Genomic DNA, 16,979 nt, shown 5'->3' on the forward strand with positions numbered 1-16,979 from the left:
GTTCAATAGTGGTGTTAGTTCCAAGCAAGACACGAAATGGGGAAGGATGCCGACAGAGACAACTTACAAAAGTATTCGCAGAGACGAAAATCGTAATCTCGATGGCCAAGGGACCTATTCCCGATTTTTTTCGTTGGACAAAAAAGAATGAATGTCGAGAGGTGCAGAGATGGTAATCGTAATCTTGACACCCAAGGGAACCATTCCCCATTTTTTTTGTCGGACAAAAGAATGAATGTCCAGAGACAAGAATCGTAATCCCGACGCCCAAGGGACCCATTCCCCAATTTTTTGTCGGACAAAAGAGTGAATGTCCAGAGACAGCAATCGTAATCCCGACGCCCAACAGACTCATTCTCCATTTTTTTGTTGGGCAGAAGAATGAAAGAAATGCATCATTCATTCTCTGTTCACACATATTTAGCTCCAAAGCTTCAACTATACATATCACATGAATTCAAACAGTGTGATATAATGAACCTTCCCATTCTATGCAGACGGAAGATGGATCAAATCTCGTATTCTTCTTCTTCTTCTTCTTCTTCTCAATCAGATTGTCTCAGACGCATCAAGTCCAGCAAGCTCTACTTCCCCATTTCCTCCGACAAGGTATGTTCTTTGCCTCATCTTCGGATAAACCATAACGGAACTCTCAATTCCTGCCATTTCTTGTTTCCTCTCTTTTTGATTGATGTCTTTGGTCCTCCCCGTTTTCAGGTCCCTTTGATTTACTCATCTTCTTATAACATTGCTTTTCTCGGCTTGGAAAAACTGTAAGTTAAAAAAATCTCCTCTTTTCTTTTCTCTGTAATCTGTCTTTCTTTCGTGGGAATAATACATACGGGGAAAGTATAGAGAGATTTGAAAAAAGAAAAAAAAGAAAGAAAGAAAAGAAAATGAGAGGGACTATTTTCTTAATTTTCATCACTATTTGTTCGTGCTAGAGAAAAAGTTCAAAACTGAGAAAATTTAGTTTGGGAAATATGTTTGATCTATTTCCTAACATTCATGTGACATCTTTGTGTAGTTCTGGATTAAGCATATTTGATTCATCCAATCAGAGACATTTTAAGAATTTTACTTTCATTGGAAACGGAGGAAATTTCTTTTGCAAAATCTATTTTGGCTTGTTTCTCTGTATTTATCCCATCCTTGTGGAGATTTGGATCATACATCAAATGGAGGGTTTGTTTTTGTTGAAGATTGAGGAAATTTGTTTGAGAAAAATGTTTTTGATTTTCTTTTGTTAATTTCCTGCCATACTCCCAATCAACATTGGGATCAGTAATTCCTTTGAATATTTGGAATTTCATTTTTTTCTACATAGAAAATAGGGAAATTCGTCTGGGAAAATTTTCTTTTGACTCGTTTCTAATGTTCATGCCATTCTGTTCATGTTGATTCATCCAAATGGATGCATATTAAGGATTTTCGTTTTGGTATTCATTGTAAATCTGGGAAATTAGTTTGCGAAAAATCTTTTCGTTTTTTTCCTCTTTAAGGATCTTCATTCCATTAATTCAACCAAATGGAGCAGTTTGAGGATCTTCATTTGCTTTTGTTTGAAAATCAGTGAGAATTCATTTGGGAGAAATCTCTTTGATTTTGTTCCATGATGTACATGCCACAGGCATCCCTTTGATTCATCAAAATGGAGGCATATTAAGGATTTTCTCGTGAGGAAACAGATGCTGGATGATAAGCATATCGTGGAACCTAATGCTGCCACAGAAGATGATCTCCTTGTGGTACCATCTTATCACCTCCAGTGTTTAGTGTCTTTAGCTGTTAGGAGGACTTCTCTAATCTTGAATTAATGTAAATTAGCCAATAATTAGAAGCAATTAGCCATAGAATGTCCAAACCATATCCTGTCTAGGCTGTATGGTAAAGTGGCATGTCTCTAGCCTCTTAATGACTTCTATGCTCTTAACATTGGGATATTTATGAGATGAATATACATTGTAATGAATTCATATTAGCGATGGAAGGAGAGTAGATCCTTGAATTATCCACTTGACATGTTCATGAAATTGATGTAGTACTCTCATTTCTTCTCAATATTTAAGGTATCGACATATCCATGAAATCAATACTTTTATAATGCACATAAGATTTGGAATAGTGGCATCAACAGAATCTACTCCAAGAAACACTACAAATGGACGAGAAAAGTTGAAAACTATCAAGTCTCTCTGATGTACAGCTGACACATTGTTTGTGAAGTTTAAACAAGATTCTAATAAATATATTATCCATCAACAATCATTTTAGGGAGTATATTTTGTTTTTGACAACCTATCTCTAACCCATTATTAACACGTTTACACAATCTAGTCCAACAAATATTCCTTCTGAATGCACATGCTATACATTCTAATCTGAAACCGCAAAAGCTTTTAGATATGCTACATAGGTGCTAACACAGTGGCTCGTTAAAACCAAATTGATAAATCTGAAAGTTCAGCCCATAGTGTACAATGAAGGGGAGGGAATTCAAGTGGTTCACAATTTTGAATACCTTGGCATTGACATACCGAGTCAATAGAATGGGATCAATATCTACCTAGGAGAACGAAAGCCGTGATGGCACAATACTATGAACTTAAGAAAATGTGCCACCATATGGAACTTATGTTTGGGGAAGCATATTACAGCTAAGCTCATAAAACAAAATAGCGAAACTCCAAATATAGAATTTCTATGAAGGGCATGAAACTCTAGCATAGGCCGATCCAGAATGGAGAGGTTTTGCGAAGTGAGGGAAGCACCTTCGATGGCGGGAGATAATGGCCTTTATTTGTCGATGACAAGTGCGCTGCGTTTGTGGTCCATGGGGCCGGGGCCCACGTGCACGACAAATTGCTATTGCCCGATCTATTGTAACCCCTTTGTTATGTCTTGTTCGGTAGCCCGAGTGATGGGGCTAAAGAAAGTTGTGACTGTCCTATGTGAATGAGCTTGTGTGGCTGTATTATTGTCCTTCAACAACTTTTCCCTATGTCTCTTGAGTTCTAGCAAGAAAAGTCCTAGGCATGGTTGGTCCTCATATTCCATTACCTTGCGTAGTGGGCCAAAGCCTTGTTTAAAGAGGCAATGGTATCTCCCTCTGATTTCATAAAGGACACTACAGTGACAAACATAGAGAGAGAGAGAGAGAGAGAGAGAGAGAGAGAGAGAGAGAGAGAGAGAGAGAGAGAGAGAGAGAGAGAGAGAGAGAGAGAGAGAGAGAGAGAGAGAGAGATGCTAGTTAATGTCAATTCATCTATATGAAGGTACATACTAAGGACTACCTACAAAGTTTGAAGTGGAGTGCGAAAGTTGCTTATATAATTGAAGTAAGTTCAGCACTGTACTAAGATAAAACTATTAATATGAATGGCATTCAAATCACAGACTTGAATCATATAAATACACAATCTGAATCATAATTTACTGTCTGTCACTGTCACAGCCACAATATGTTTTTTTATCTCAACCACTACTTTGGTTTCTTTTCTATAAGTTTCTATCTCAGGACTGTATAGTCATGAATATGGAGTTGGCTCAAAAATGTGGGCCTTCTTCAGCTGAGTTTCTCCACATTATCTCTATTTTCTGCACAAAAGTAAACTTCCAACATTGCACCCATTAATATTGTAGAAACATTGACCTCCTTATACTTGTATCTTCCAAAAACTTTCATAGCAGGGTTGTGAAATGTAGCCCGTGAGAATCTCAACAAAGGCCATGGTACGGTTTTTATGAATTTCAAACATATTTCTGTCATAAAAGCTACAATCTTTGAATGCTAGAGAGAGTAGAACAAGCATTCCAATGAACTGTAAACACTAAATCGAAACTCTAACAAAGGACTTGGCCCAAGCTATCTGAACAAAGTTGTTTTAACTTGTAATGGTTGACAGTTTAATCATGCAGTTCGTTAGCTAATTCTCTTATCATCTTGGCACACAACATATGTACATCTCTCTATAGAAAGAAAATAAAAATGTGAGCTACAATGGTTTTCGTACATACACCTTACCTTTCCAGGTAAACATACTAAGCATAACAAGAAGATACAAGTTCCTTTAGAGACAATGAGCACTTCATATTGTAAACAGTGGTTTTCGCGGGAACTGAACGTCAATACAATGAATCAACCCAAGGACTAGGTTATAGACAATGTAATGTTCATTGTGGAATTTACAGATTTTCGCTAATTTTGCTGGTCTGTATTGTCTATTTTGCAAGAAAAGTAGCTCATGTGAACAAGGCAATACATTATAGTTCATGCATTCTTAGGAACTTTAACAAGTTATATTCAATTGGCCTTACTTTGTTATGGCCCCAATCTGATAATAATTCGCATACTGCCTTTTTGGTGAAGTGCTTCAATAATAATTCTTTACATGATTTTGCATGTTCTCATGAATGTAGGCAATGGTCACTTCATTTAGGTCGAAGTTGCCTATTCTACTGAAACAATTTTTTTTGCAGAATTCGAACATCAATACAATGTGTTAACCACAAGGACTAGGTTATAGACATTGTAAATATCATCTTGAGACCACAGCTTTTCATTAATTTGGCTGGCCTGTATTGACCATTCAGAAAGAAAAGTAGCTCATGTGAACATGGCACTACTTTACGGCTCGTACATGCTTAGGAGCTTAAATAACTTTTATTCAACTGGCTTTACAGTATTATGCATCCAATTTGATAATAATTCACATAATGCCTTTTTGGGAAGTATTTTAATAATCCTTCTATGGTGTTGGTAGTTCTCATGAATACATTGCTCACCATGTTTATTTGTAGGAAATTATTCCATAGTTAGGGCATTCCTTCCAATACCATTCAGTTCCATTTATCAAGTCCAAATAATTTTGCATTGGTTGTATTGGTAAGACATGGGTGAGGAATTGATCACTTGCTTCTTAAGATTCAGAACTGATTCATGGGCAGATGTGAGCAGCAAAGCATAATTAGTGATGGATTCATGAGCCAATTCTGTTTTATTTCCTGTCCATGCATTATTTTGTCATTTTCTTATATTGTGCTCTCTCTTTTGGAGTGGTCAACACATTTGTCCCACTTTCTAAATTTATTTGAAGGAGAGTTTCTTTTATTGCACATAAAAATTCCCCTCTATTTTTATGAATGTATGGACATCATTCAATTCTTGTAATATTTGATGATCATCTCTAGCTGTATTCATTAGGTCTCTATGTTTGCATAAACCAATTAACATGATCCTCTATAACCAACTTCATCCTCAACACAATCTATATCCATCCTCTTTGGTGAGCTATATTCGTACAAGAAATTCCCACTTCAATAGTAATAAAAATATTGGGTTTGTAAAATTTGTGACTTTCTTTCTTTAGATAATTATTGCATATAAGATACACTTATCTGTATGATTTCTTTTCTTTCAGGTACCACCTGTTGCATTGCTGCCGAATTTTATTGTGCAGCGCAAAGTTTTGCAGCCTTTCCGGTTGCAGGTATTGGCTGGTTCAATTCTAATTCTAAGATTATCTTTAAATATATTTATACTTCTTACAAGTTGTAGATGTCTAATATATTGAGATTTCCTTTCTATCGTCCTTTCGGAATTCTAGATAAAATAATGAGATGAAATATCAATGAGTTGAAAAATAGACATATATGATGAACTATGGTGGCTCAAGCATTATGAAGAAAAAAGAAAAAATGTTATTTGCATTTGTACCATAGTATTTAACAGGAAATATGATAAAATGTTAAGTTCGAATGGCTCGTCAGGTATCTTCTCTTTTCCTTTGGATCTGTCCTCATTGTCATATGTTGAACTTGCATTAGGATATGTATTTCTTTAGGATATTTACCAACATTTAAGCTGAATTTGCATTTTACAAATTCCATCACCTCAGAACATAAATTGGAACTCAAATAATGCTATTTCAAAAAATCACTAAAATTATGGAATATTGTTTTTGACTGTTTGAGAAACTATTTGCATTGATGATCATGATATACATCATATTACCGATTTTAATGCTGTTTCTTGATGAATTATGTGGGATTTTCGTTTGTCTTTTCTTTCTGTTTCCACTTGTTCCTAAAAGTTTTCGAGTTTGATTAGGAAACTCCCATTCAACATATTATCATTCAATACACACAGACATGCATGGCGCTGAACCTTCTTGGTTTATTTATCATTACAAAATAAATCTAATGTTGTGATATTTCAATTTTGAGCCAAATTCTTGTAAATGGATGTTGCATGTATCATGCAGACTAAAACATTCATTCTCTGATACCAAAGTATGCCGGGATGTTTCATGTTAAAAAGCAATTGTTTCTTTGTAAGTTCAAAGAATTTGCTTGACCTTTATTAACAATGCATACACGGAGATCTTGTTAATTTGTAAATGTATTTGATTTTGAACTCCTTGTATTACAAATGTGTGTAGGTTCACACTCCAACTGACATATGCACTCAAATTTATTGTTTGATCTTATTGAAAACGATTCATGGATAAATATTTTAAAGGTTCAGTTTTGTAAAGGTAAAGAGTGTTGGTGTTGTTTGATGACAGGTAGGTGGGACAGTTCTAGCTGCCAAGCTTGCAATGGAGAGAGGTTGGGCTATTAATTTGGGAGGGGGCTTCCACCATTGTTGCGCAACAGAAGGTGGCGGGTTTTGTGCTTATGCCGATATCACACTCTCTATACAGTTTGCATTTTCTGAATTATCCATATCAAGGTATTTCTCAGTCTGCATGATTGATTAGTCATTTGTCAATATTTCTTTATGGAAGACTCTTGACATCTGATAATTGTATATGAATTATAGATATAAAAAACTATAGGATAAATCTTAACACACTGAATTATTTGTTTAATTTTTTGTATTTGATGGTACAGAGTTATGATTATTGACCTCGATGCACATCAGGGCAATGGCCACGCAAGAGACTTTGCAGAAGATAGTAAGTGTCATCTATAGACTCAAGTAAGAAAACATTAGTATGATTTTGATCTTCATTATAGAAATCATTGGACTTCTTTGCCCCATGAAATGTGCTTTCATCTTTCAGGAAGAGTTTACATATTGGATATGTACAACTGTGAAATCTATCCCCAGGTACATAAAGCTTCAAGAATGTTTGAAACTGCATATGATATGGTAGCTTGCCTTTTGTTCTGTAAGTTTGTTGGGTGCCACATGCTTAGGATCAAGGAGCTAAAAGATGGATCAATCAAAAAGTAGAGCTACTGGTAAGAAATTTCATGAAAGTTTCAAGAAGACAAAGATTAAGTTCTTATTCAACATTTCAGAATTTTAATACATGGAATCATATACTAGAGTGGGACAACTACCAATGTCTACTTGCAACGGCTGTGGGAAGAACTGAAGGTATTAGTCATAAAAAAGTGTCATTCAATTACTTCTTCATGATTGACATTTGCAATTGGATTCCATATGTACATGTGCATCAATGTCCTTATTCATGAACATGTAAGATGTACCAAAATTTTAACTTATATATATTTATACATGTATACCCCTAAGCGTTGTTGTGATTGTGTGGTAAAAGAATGCCAAAAGTGCATTTCAACCACAGTTGATACTCTACAATGCTGGGACAGATATTCTATCTGGGGATCCTTTGGGGAGGATGCTTGTAAGTTTTTGCTTTTTTTTTGTATTCAATTAAGCAACTACAATTTGCATGCTATTCACAGAATATAAACATAATCCTTCGCAGATATCACCTGAAGGTGTCAAACAACGTGATGAAATTGTTTTCCAGTTTGCAAGAGAGCAAAATATTCCAATTGTCATGCTTACTTCAGGTTTGTATGTTCCTACATGCCATGCTAAACAAAATAAAATTCATTAGGCAGATCTCGTATCAATTTTGATATACCACTAACTTGTTGCACATTTGCCTGGTTTTCAAAAATCATCATAATACCCATCAAATTTGATTAGACTAATTAGCAATTACATATGTATTGTTTTACATAAGTTTGCTCCTAATTAATGATTGATATGGTGATTAACTAGCTAGCCTATTGATTGCAAACTTAATCAACCGGTTAACTGCTAATTAAAGGCAAATTAAGTAGCCTATTATTTTCCAACTAATTAGTCTAGATTGGGCCCAAAATTAAACTAATTAGACCTAAGTAAGTGCTGGTTGAGTCTAATTTAAACTGAGTATTTTGGTACTTTTATAAAAGCTGATATGTTTTCTTGTAAATTTTCAAAAGTGAGGAGACATCCTGTGGGATGACCCTCGTCAGAAACCAAACCTTCCAGAACCGAAAAGTTTGGTATCCAGTTACATTAGATAGTTAAATGGTGTCATCTGTTAATAGAACTAGCTTCAACATAACTAAATCTAGAGGGAAGTTATGAGAGTTAATATTCATACATAGGTTAATGTGGTTTGTGATATCAGCCCAGGTGTTAATAACACCATTTTGGGTTTTAACCACAGATTGGGCTTTTCCATGATTAAGCTATGCTTTCTCTGAAAAGGATATATCCTTTCATTCGTTTTGTTCTTCCTTATGACAGGTGGCTACATGAAATCAAGTGCTGAAGTTATAGCTGAGTCTATTATAAATCTTAATTCAAAGAAATACATATCTTTGGAGTCAGTGAACATTGAGCAATGATAGTATGCAATATGGTATTGTTGCCATGATTGTTTATCAATGACCACACAGGTTTGTACAGGCTTGTAATCATGTACAAACACATGTATTATTTGCAGATGGGTATTTATCAATCATGATAAGAGGGTTTGTAGCTTTGGGGATTTTTTTTGTGTAGTCGCATATTAATGTAGCAAGTAATTTGGATGTATGGAAAATCATAGCTAAGATAATTTACATGATGCTAGCAATCCTCTGGTTCCAATTGAGTATTAGAATGTTATCTGCATACCTATAGTGCTTGGGCTGTTACACATATATAACAAATCACAAAGTGGTGGAACATAGTTGCATGGCGAGAGTTTAGCTAAGTGCCCAATCTGTCTCGTATGTGAATGGCTAAGCCAATCAAAAACCAAAAATGTCTTTTAGTGTTTCCCAACCACTTGATCATCACTCCATTTTCTTAATTCAAACAAAACATATTAGTAATTATGCCCATAGCGTCAACTTAATTATTCAAGTGAGACAAAATCTTAATCATTCCATCAAGCGACTATGCCTCAAAACTATTTTGTTGACTCCTAAGTAAAGAACGGAAATTCTGAAATACACATACGAGAGTTTAGCTAAGTGCCCAATCTGTCTCGTATGTGAATGGCTAAACCAATCAAACCCAAAAATGTCCTTTAATGTTTCCCAACCACTTAATCATCACTCCATTTTCCTAATTCAAACAAAACATATTAGTAATTATTCTCATAGCGTCAACTTAATTATTCAAGTGAGACAAAATCTTAGTCCTCATATTTCATGAAATATATTATACTCTTTTAAATGTGCTCTTTTAAATCTGATAATAATCCATTGGTGCTTAGACATTTGTCAATTGCAATTGATATTTTAATGTGATCATAATCATTTTTTATGCTTAGACGATGGTCAATTGAACATTAAAGCATCAGATTATTTAACCTAGTTATTGTATGTCATGTTCTAGTCATGTTGCTAAAACTAATTAACAATCTAGGAAGGGCACTCCAAAATTCTGACAAGTGAGATTAGTTTGTGAAGCAATTGATCCGATCTTGGACATGGTAATTAAAATACATGTTTTGCTATCGACTAACCAACCAAATAACCCTCATACTATGGTTTATATCTAAAGTTCACGTTACAATTTCATCAATTGCAATCCTTGGTTACAACTTACAAAGATGTGAAGTGGTTTATCTTTTCAGTTATAGTTTCTATTTGTTATAAATAATAAACAAAATCCAATAATATTAAGCACTTATCTAGGATGTGGTGGCACTTCCTTGAATATTGGGAAGAATACTTTTTTACTATACCTAAAACGAGTGAAATATTTGAAAACTTCCCATATCTTAACTAAATCATTCCATCACAAGTTAATGTTTCAAAAAGTTAGCACCACTAAATTAATTTGCCCATGATGGAGTGTATGACTATGTCGACAATATGTAACCACCAAGTATTAGATGTGTATATTAACATATGAGTGAAACCTCAAATGTTTGTGAGTATTTAAACCATTATGGAAGAATCTAATAGAGGAATACCTAGTTTATATGGCATAAATTTGATCAATTACAAAATTGAAATATCATACTACAACAAACAAACATTTAAATTCTTGTATGATTCATACATCCTTGAAGACATAGATTACATAAACTAAACATTTTCTTTTTTGCTTTATCTTTATAGGAAGGGACTACTATCTTGATTGTCCTCCATTAAACATTTTGGTTATTCTTGATGTATAGTCTATTTAATTTATTTCTCTCTATTGCGATCCTTCCATTTCTTAGATGGTTTATAAAGGTTAATTCATCAATGCTTAGCACAATATGTTTATTTAGTTAGGTCAATTGATCATATGCATGACAAATAAAACTTTTGAATATCATGCAAGGCACACATGTCTTCAAGGTAGTGTGCCAATGTATATGCTCCTTGGTACACAACTTAATGCATTAATGCTTAGGCACATTTTGTTTATTTATTAAGGTCAATGATAATATGTACGACAAACAATCTTTTGAAGATCATGCAAGGCGCACATGTTCACTATGTAGTGCAATCGTGAAGGGGCTCCTTTTGCTATCGAAGCCTGCAAAGTTGTGGGAAACATCGGAGAAAATAGAGATAAATTATGAGATCTACACGTTCCTCTCAACCATGGGACAATTGATCTCAGTGTTTTGAGTTTCTTGCTAATGTGATGGCGACAAATGAGTGGGTTCCCTACATTACCTACGGTTACAACATTAGGGCGAAACATCTGAAGACGAAAGGAACAAGTTTGAAATATGTGCAGTGTTCCCCGACCGTGGGTGGATTGTCTCTCTTCATAACGAAGAGCCTCTACATGCCGGCGCCAACGTCGACACTAAGGGCTTCCTATTATTGGATATATCATATGAGATAGGGTTAATATTAGATAAGAGAGTTATAGGGTTAATAAGAGAGAGAGAGAGAGAGAGAGAGAGAGAGAGAGAGAGAGAGAGAGAGAGAGAGATCCTTCTTCCTTATGAAATTATCCATACAATATATTTATACACAAAACAGAGTTTTTGATTATAATCTCTTCTGAAGAAAGAAGGAAGGAAGGAAAGAAAGAGAAGAAAGCCATGCAGGGGGGATTCGGTGGTTCCCGGAATTGTTCCTCTGCATACCGTCCTGCAACGACCCATCTCGTCAAGGCCTCCGATCCCACGATTCCCGCGTTCTCTGCGACGACCCATACCATAGAAGGCCCTGATTTGCCAACATGCGCTGTCTGTATGGAAAAGCTTGGTAGCTATGGCGGACCTTCTTCACTTCCATGTGGTCACAATGGATGTTTGCAGTGCCTCCAACAGGTAGGAAATAGTTGCCCCCCTCATTTTACTCAATTCGTCTGACGATTTACTATTGTGTATGGTTTTGATGGTTTGGTGTTGTATATGGTTTTGATGATTCGGTGTTGTATATGGTTTTGATGATTCGGTGTTGTATATGGTTTTGATGATTTGGCTACATATACATATATGCATACTTTTGATGATCTGATTATATACGTGTGTTTGACGATTTGGCTATATGTATATGGTTTTGATGATTTTGATATGCATAATTTTTATACTGCCTTTCAATCACACAGAGACACACCATACTAGGTGAATGCGTGCTGATTTTGTTCTTCTGAATTAATATTATCCCAGGCATATGCATGAAAGTGTGTCTGTATCGGTGTTTATGATGCATTCATATGTTATGCATGAATCAAGAATCCATATATGATGGAAAGTTCGTGCTCACATGCATACATGCACCAGACACAACCTACTATGTAAAATGAATTGAACTTTGATGACATATGGAACCAGAAGCTGATGCATCATACATGCATGTATGTCTCCCTATAAGAGGACTTGATTTGTGCAGGTACAATCACACAATGCTGTTCCTTTATGTCCCCTCTGCCGAACTCCATTCGATGCCGAGTTGAATCTAGGTTTGAACTTGGATTTCAAAGAGATGTTAGAAGCACTTCAAGTAGCAGCTTCGAGCCACTTAAGGTCCAACGAAGGTGTCATTTACAACCAAGAAGATGGGTACAATCAACATGCCCATTCATATGATGAATATATACACTATCCAAATCTAATAGTTGGTAGCAAGCGACCTACTTCCATATCAGGAAATGTTATTTTGTCAGAGCCAATGCTGAAAGGTGCCGCTAATGAGGCTACCGATAGGGTTAACAAAAGTTTACAGGCTGGAAGCCATGGTGACTCATCAGGGATACCTGAGGTAAATCTACGGAATGTATTGAGGGGAACGCTGGCAGTTTTATCTAGAAAGACAAGGTCATTCTTAGAACCGCCAAATCTTCAGGTTGGACATTCAGTAAGAGAGTCCTCTAACAATCTGGAAGAAGTAGAAGATGGTGGTGAAGATTTATGGACTAGCATGCATTTTCCTAGTGCCCCCCCACTTCTCACTGGTAATGGAGAAGATGCAAGTGCATTGAGGGCAATTCTTGACTCGGAACCACCACAATGGATTCCAGATAGTGCGTGTGACAACTGTATGCAGTGCAATTCAAAATTTCAACCATTGAGACGGGCACGGCATCATTGCCGATTCTGTGGTGGAATATTTTGTAATGCGTGTTCAAAGGGTAAATGCTTAATGCCTGCTAAATTCATGGAGAAGGATCCACAGAGGGTTTGTGATGGATGTTACGAAAGACTGGAGCCTGTACAACAGGTTCTCATTGATTCAGTCAGCAATGCGGTGCAGATTGCGATTCATGATGTGATGGATATCACCTGCGTGAGGGCTTGGTTGAATAATCCTCTTGGTTCGTGCATGCAAGACGAAATCTACAAAGCTACTAACATTGTGAAAACTTTTTCAAAGGTATGTATTACAACTGGAAAAGTGAAATGGTTGATTACCTTAAAATATATGGGGAGAGAGAATGTGCTTTGTTCAAGATTTTGTTAAACTGTGCCCAGTTCACAATCGGACACCACTTTGAAAAAGGTACCAAAAATTATTCTAGGCTTGACAAGTGACAGATGGTTAGGTGGTGATGGCAAGAAAATTTCTATATGTGATTGATTAGATGCAATTTAAAAATATATCTCCACTTTTTGATCATATCAGCACTATCCCCTGAACGAACTTAAGAAATGAAGAATATATGATTTAGATTTGTGATTTTTGCAGGTTGGCAAGCTGAAACCAGAGCAATCAATACCAGAAACTATTCTTCGAGGAGCTGAAGGACTCGCTATATTGACCATAGCAAAATTAGGAATGGTACTGACATACAAGCTGGGAACTGGTTTGATAGTCGCACGAAGAGGAGATGGTAGTTGGTCTCCTCCGGTCTCCATAATGTCTGGTGGTTTAGGATGGGGCTTACAGGTATGTACATTCTTTTGTGTATATGTACTTATTTAAGAAGGTAAATAGGTTTATTAATTCAAATGGCACAATCATAGAATGTAATATTCGTGTTCGTGCAAGCATTCAAACGTTTGGAAACAAACACCTTTGAAAAGGGAAAAATGTGTGCTCCTTTTTTTTCTCTTTTTTTTCATTTATTCATTACAAATTCAGCTCACCCTAGTGGTAAGGAGTCATGCTATTGCTGTCCATGTCTTGGGTTCGATTCCCAATTTTCTCATATCTCTCTCTCTCTCATTAGTACCATGTCATAGCAAAATTTTATGTTAGTGTTATAATAGTTCCTTTTCTTTTCTTTTCTTATTATTAGAACTAAGCACAACCTAGTGGTAAGTTGCCGTGCTACTATTTCTTGTGTCTTGGGTTCAATTCCTAACTTTCTCCTATTCTCTTGTTAGTGTCATGGCAAAATTTTATGTTAAGTGTCACATTCCTTTTTGTTCTTTTTCTTTCTTTCTTTCTTATTAGAAATTAGCTCACCCTAGTGGTAAGTTGTTATAGTACTATTGCCTATGTCATGGCAGAATTTTATGTTAGTGTCATGTTCCTTTTTTCTTTCTTATTAGAAATTAGGTTACCCTAGTGGTAAGTTGTTATGCTACTACTGCCTATGCCACGTTTTCTTCCTATTCTTGAATATACGTTTTATGAGTTTTTTATCGTTTCTTTTTTCTTTCTTTGTTATTAGAAATTAGGTCACCCTAGTGGTAAGTTGTTATGCTACTACTGCCTATGTCATGTTTTCTTCCTATTCTTGAATATACGTTTTATGAGTTTTTTATCGTTTCTTTTTTCTTTCTTTGTTATTAGAAATTAGGTCACCCTAGTGGTAAGTTGTTATGCTACTACTGCCTATGTCATGTTTTCTTCATATTCTCCAATATACGTTTTATGAGTTTTTGAACGTTTGATTATAAGTTATAATGACATATTTTGATTCAATCTCTATAGTTCATACTCATTTTTTTGTAAAGTTCTAAAGTGAGGATGATAGAGATGTCTTGATTCTTAAGAAGCATCCCAAAAGTATGCATGTGATACAATGCAAATATTGCAACCATACTTATGTTGGTGGTTCACAATGGATTAGAGTCCACCTATTGGGATTGAGAGTGAATCAATATATAATATAGACCATAGTCAATCCAATCCAACTTTGAGATGATTTACCATACACGTTTGATTGAATCATTCTCGAATGCGAATGCACGTATGATACATATGGTTCATTCTATGGGCACAATATATGGTAGGTGGTTACACGATTTGATTATTGGTAATTAACGTGTGTTTGTGAAAGGTATTCAAGCATTTGAAGGCTGTTAATTGATATATCCATGCAGTTGAGAGAGCATTTGCATGATATTTGTTAGGATTGTTATATGTACATATATGTATACATATTTTAATTGGTCCTACCGTCCAGATGAACATGGTGACCGTAGCATGAAAGATCCTCAAACTCTATGAGTTTCTAAAATATTCTAGAATGGTAATATCACGTGACCCTAGTTTCTAAAACAGTGAAATGTTCTAGAGTATCTTAAAAACCTGTAGAGAACCAACTCCAAGATAAGGTTGTCTTGTCCATGCCATTTCAGGATGGAACTCCTGACCTGTGGCATACATGGCAAGGGTTCAACTATCTCAAAACACACATTTTCTCTTATATCCTTTCTTTCAATTGTTCTATATATACACACACTTAAGAAATGTCTATTTGGTGAATCAGGCAGGTGGAGAGCTGATTGATTTTATTATTGTTCTCCGCTCCATCAAAGCAGTGAAAGCCTTTAGTGGGCGTTTACACGTGTCAATAGGAGCTGGAGTAAGTGCATGTGCAGGGCCGCTCGGCAGAGCTGCGGAGGTGGACTTACGTGTTGGTACTGGGGGTGCAGCTGCATGCTACACATATAGTTGTAGTCAAGGTATGTTAAGACATTGGGCTTCAACAATCATATCCACTAAGTTTTTGACACTTCTGAAGGCATATACGTTACGACATAGGGCCTCTATAATCATATATCATATGTTGGACGAAGATTTGTGATAATTGTGACTACATGGAGTTCAGGCTTGTACCAATCATATTCATGTGTATCATTTTAGCGAAGACCCTTGACATCTGATGGTTATATATGAATTATAAATGTACCCATGGGGTTGTGATAGTACATGCCAAATGCATAGGGGAAGTTCAGGCTTATACCAATCGTATTCATGTGGCTCTAAAGGGATGCCCTCTAAGGTCGAGCACCATCATGGAATAAATGCTTAAATTTCTATTCTCATCAAGTCACATGCTATGCTAATACATGGGTTGGCTTGAGTCACATTCTAAAATTTGATAGCATTAGGGGAAGGATATCTCATCGATGTATATGCCAACACAATATGTGTGGGTGCTCAGGCTTTATATAGCCATGTTTATGATAGAGCAAAGAAAATATTACAAAATTGTAGGGAACCTCAAGTTTTATACAATCCTAATGTAGTCACACCCACGAAGAGTTTTAACAGCATTACAAAATGAAAGTCTTGAGTGTTGAATGATGAGGATGATAGCCCACTAGATTATTTTGGATTGCAGTTGTCCTTACACATGCAACAAAATAAAAATGTAAAGGGGAAAGATGGGTTAAAACAGAATGGTTTCTCTTCTCTCTTTTTTAGCATAAAATCTATTAAAAACTTTTCATAGGGCCTTTGCTAAAAGGAAAGGACTATTGTTTCTTATTTGCAGGTGCATTTGTTGGAGTATCATTAGAGGGTAATATGGTGGGGCCTCGGGCAGATGTGAATGCTCGTTTCTATGGAGATACCTATTTGACACCGGATGACATACTCTTTGGCTCTATTCCACTTCCCAGGGCAGCTGACCCCTTGTATGGTGCCTTGCATGAGTTATTCTCTTGTTGAAGTCGCCCCAAAAAGAAATTACCAAATATGTATATATGTGTATGTGTTGTATTTTGCTTGAACTGGCACGAGTGTGTGCTTCTGATATATATATTTAACTTGTATCGTCAATATTCCATGTAAACATCATTTCTGTACAGAATTCTACATCTTATTTGATGATTATTTCCAAATTGGCAATGTACTTGTGGTGTCTATTTTAGAAATTCAGTGATATCATTTATCAAGAAATCCTACATATTTTTTTGATTATCTGGCATGAATACATGCCATTAATGAGATATATGTGCTATTTTTATGGAAACTCCTTGCAAGTCATGCTCAAACCCATGCATATTTGTGCAATGCCTCGTTATCTAGGTAACATAGAAGCTATATTTCAAGTATGCTGAATTTAGTCTTGGTTTTGAGTTTGACATGGTGAGGAAAATGTT

At 35.8% G+C, this 16,979-nt stretch overlaps 2 protein-coding genes across 2 annotated transcripts in view; both read left to right on the forward strand.

The window, feature by feature from the left end:
* Positions 1-16,718, forward strand: part of LOC147859855 (uncharacterized) — a 24,956-nt gene extending 8,238 nt beyond the window's left edge. The window contains exons 2-6 of the mRNA XM_087324541.1: positions 11,260-11,525; positions 12,091-13,071; positions 13,384-13,584; positions 15,359-15,554; positions 16,370-16,718. Of these exons, the coding sequence (XP_087180667.1) occupies positions 11,260-11,525; positions 12,091-13,071; positions 13,384-13,584; positions 15,359-15,554; positions 16,370-16,545 (1,820 nt within the window). The 3' untranslated portion in view covers positions 16,546-16,718. The remainder of the gene's footprint in view (positions 1-11,259; positions 11,526-12,090; positions 13,072-13,383; positions 13,585-15,358; positions 15,555-16,369) is intronic.
* LOC147859857 (histone deacetylase 2-like) lies at positions 429-8,793 on the forward strand. The gene is made up of 13 exons (XM_087324974.1): positions 429-609; positions 718-773; positions 1,631-1,748; positions 3,276-3,338; positions 5,421-5,489; positions 6,567-6,733; positions 6,895-6,959; positions 7,068-7,114; positions 7,204-7,248; positions 7,337-7,387; positions 7,569-7,655; positions 7,740-7,827; positions 8,558-8,793. Exons 1-13 carry the CDS (start codon positions 475-477, stop codon positions 8,656-8,658), a joined length of 1,092 nt encoding a protein of 363 aa, XP_087181100.1. The 5' UTR covers positions 429-474; the 3' UTR covers positions 8,659-8,793.
* Positions 16,719-16,979: the final 261 nt, after the last annotated feature.

Source organism: Azolla caroliniana, unplaced genomic scaffold (genome assembly GCF_043228905.1).
Source record: "Azolla caroliniana isolate FFs.n. ecotype wild unplaced genomic scaffold, voAzoCaro1.0.p SCAF_9, whole genome shotgun sequence".
Classification (NCBI taxonomy): Eukaryota; Viridiplantae; Streptophyta; class Polypodiopsida; order Salviniales; family Salviniaceae; genus Azolla; species Azolla caroliniana.

Excerpts from the sequence above, each read along its gene's own strand:
- LOC147859857 (XM_087324974.1), top strand. The coding sequence starts at position 475 with ATGAACCTTCCCATTCTATGCAGACGGAAGATGGATCAAATCTCGTAT. Across the intron at positions 5,490-6,566 it reads TGCAGCCTTTCCGGTTGCAG|GTAGGTGGGACAGTTCTAGC; the intron begins GTATTGGCTGGT and ends GTTTGATGACAG. Across the intron at positions 6,960-7,067 it reads AAGAGACTTTGCAGAAGATA|GAAGAGTTTACATATTGGAT; the intron begins GTAAGTGTCATC and ends TTCATCTTTCAG.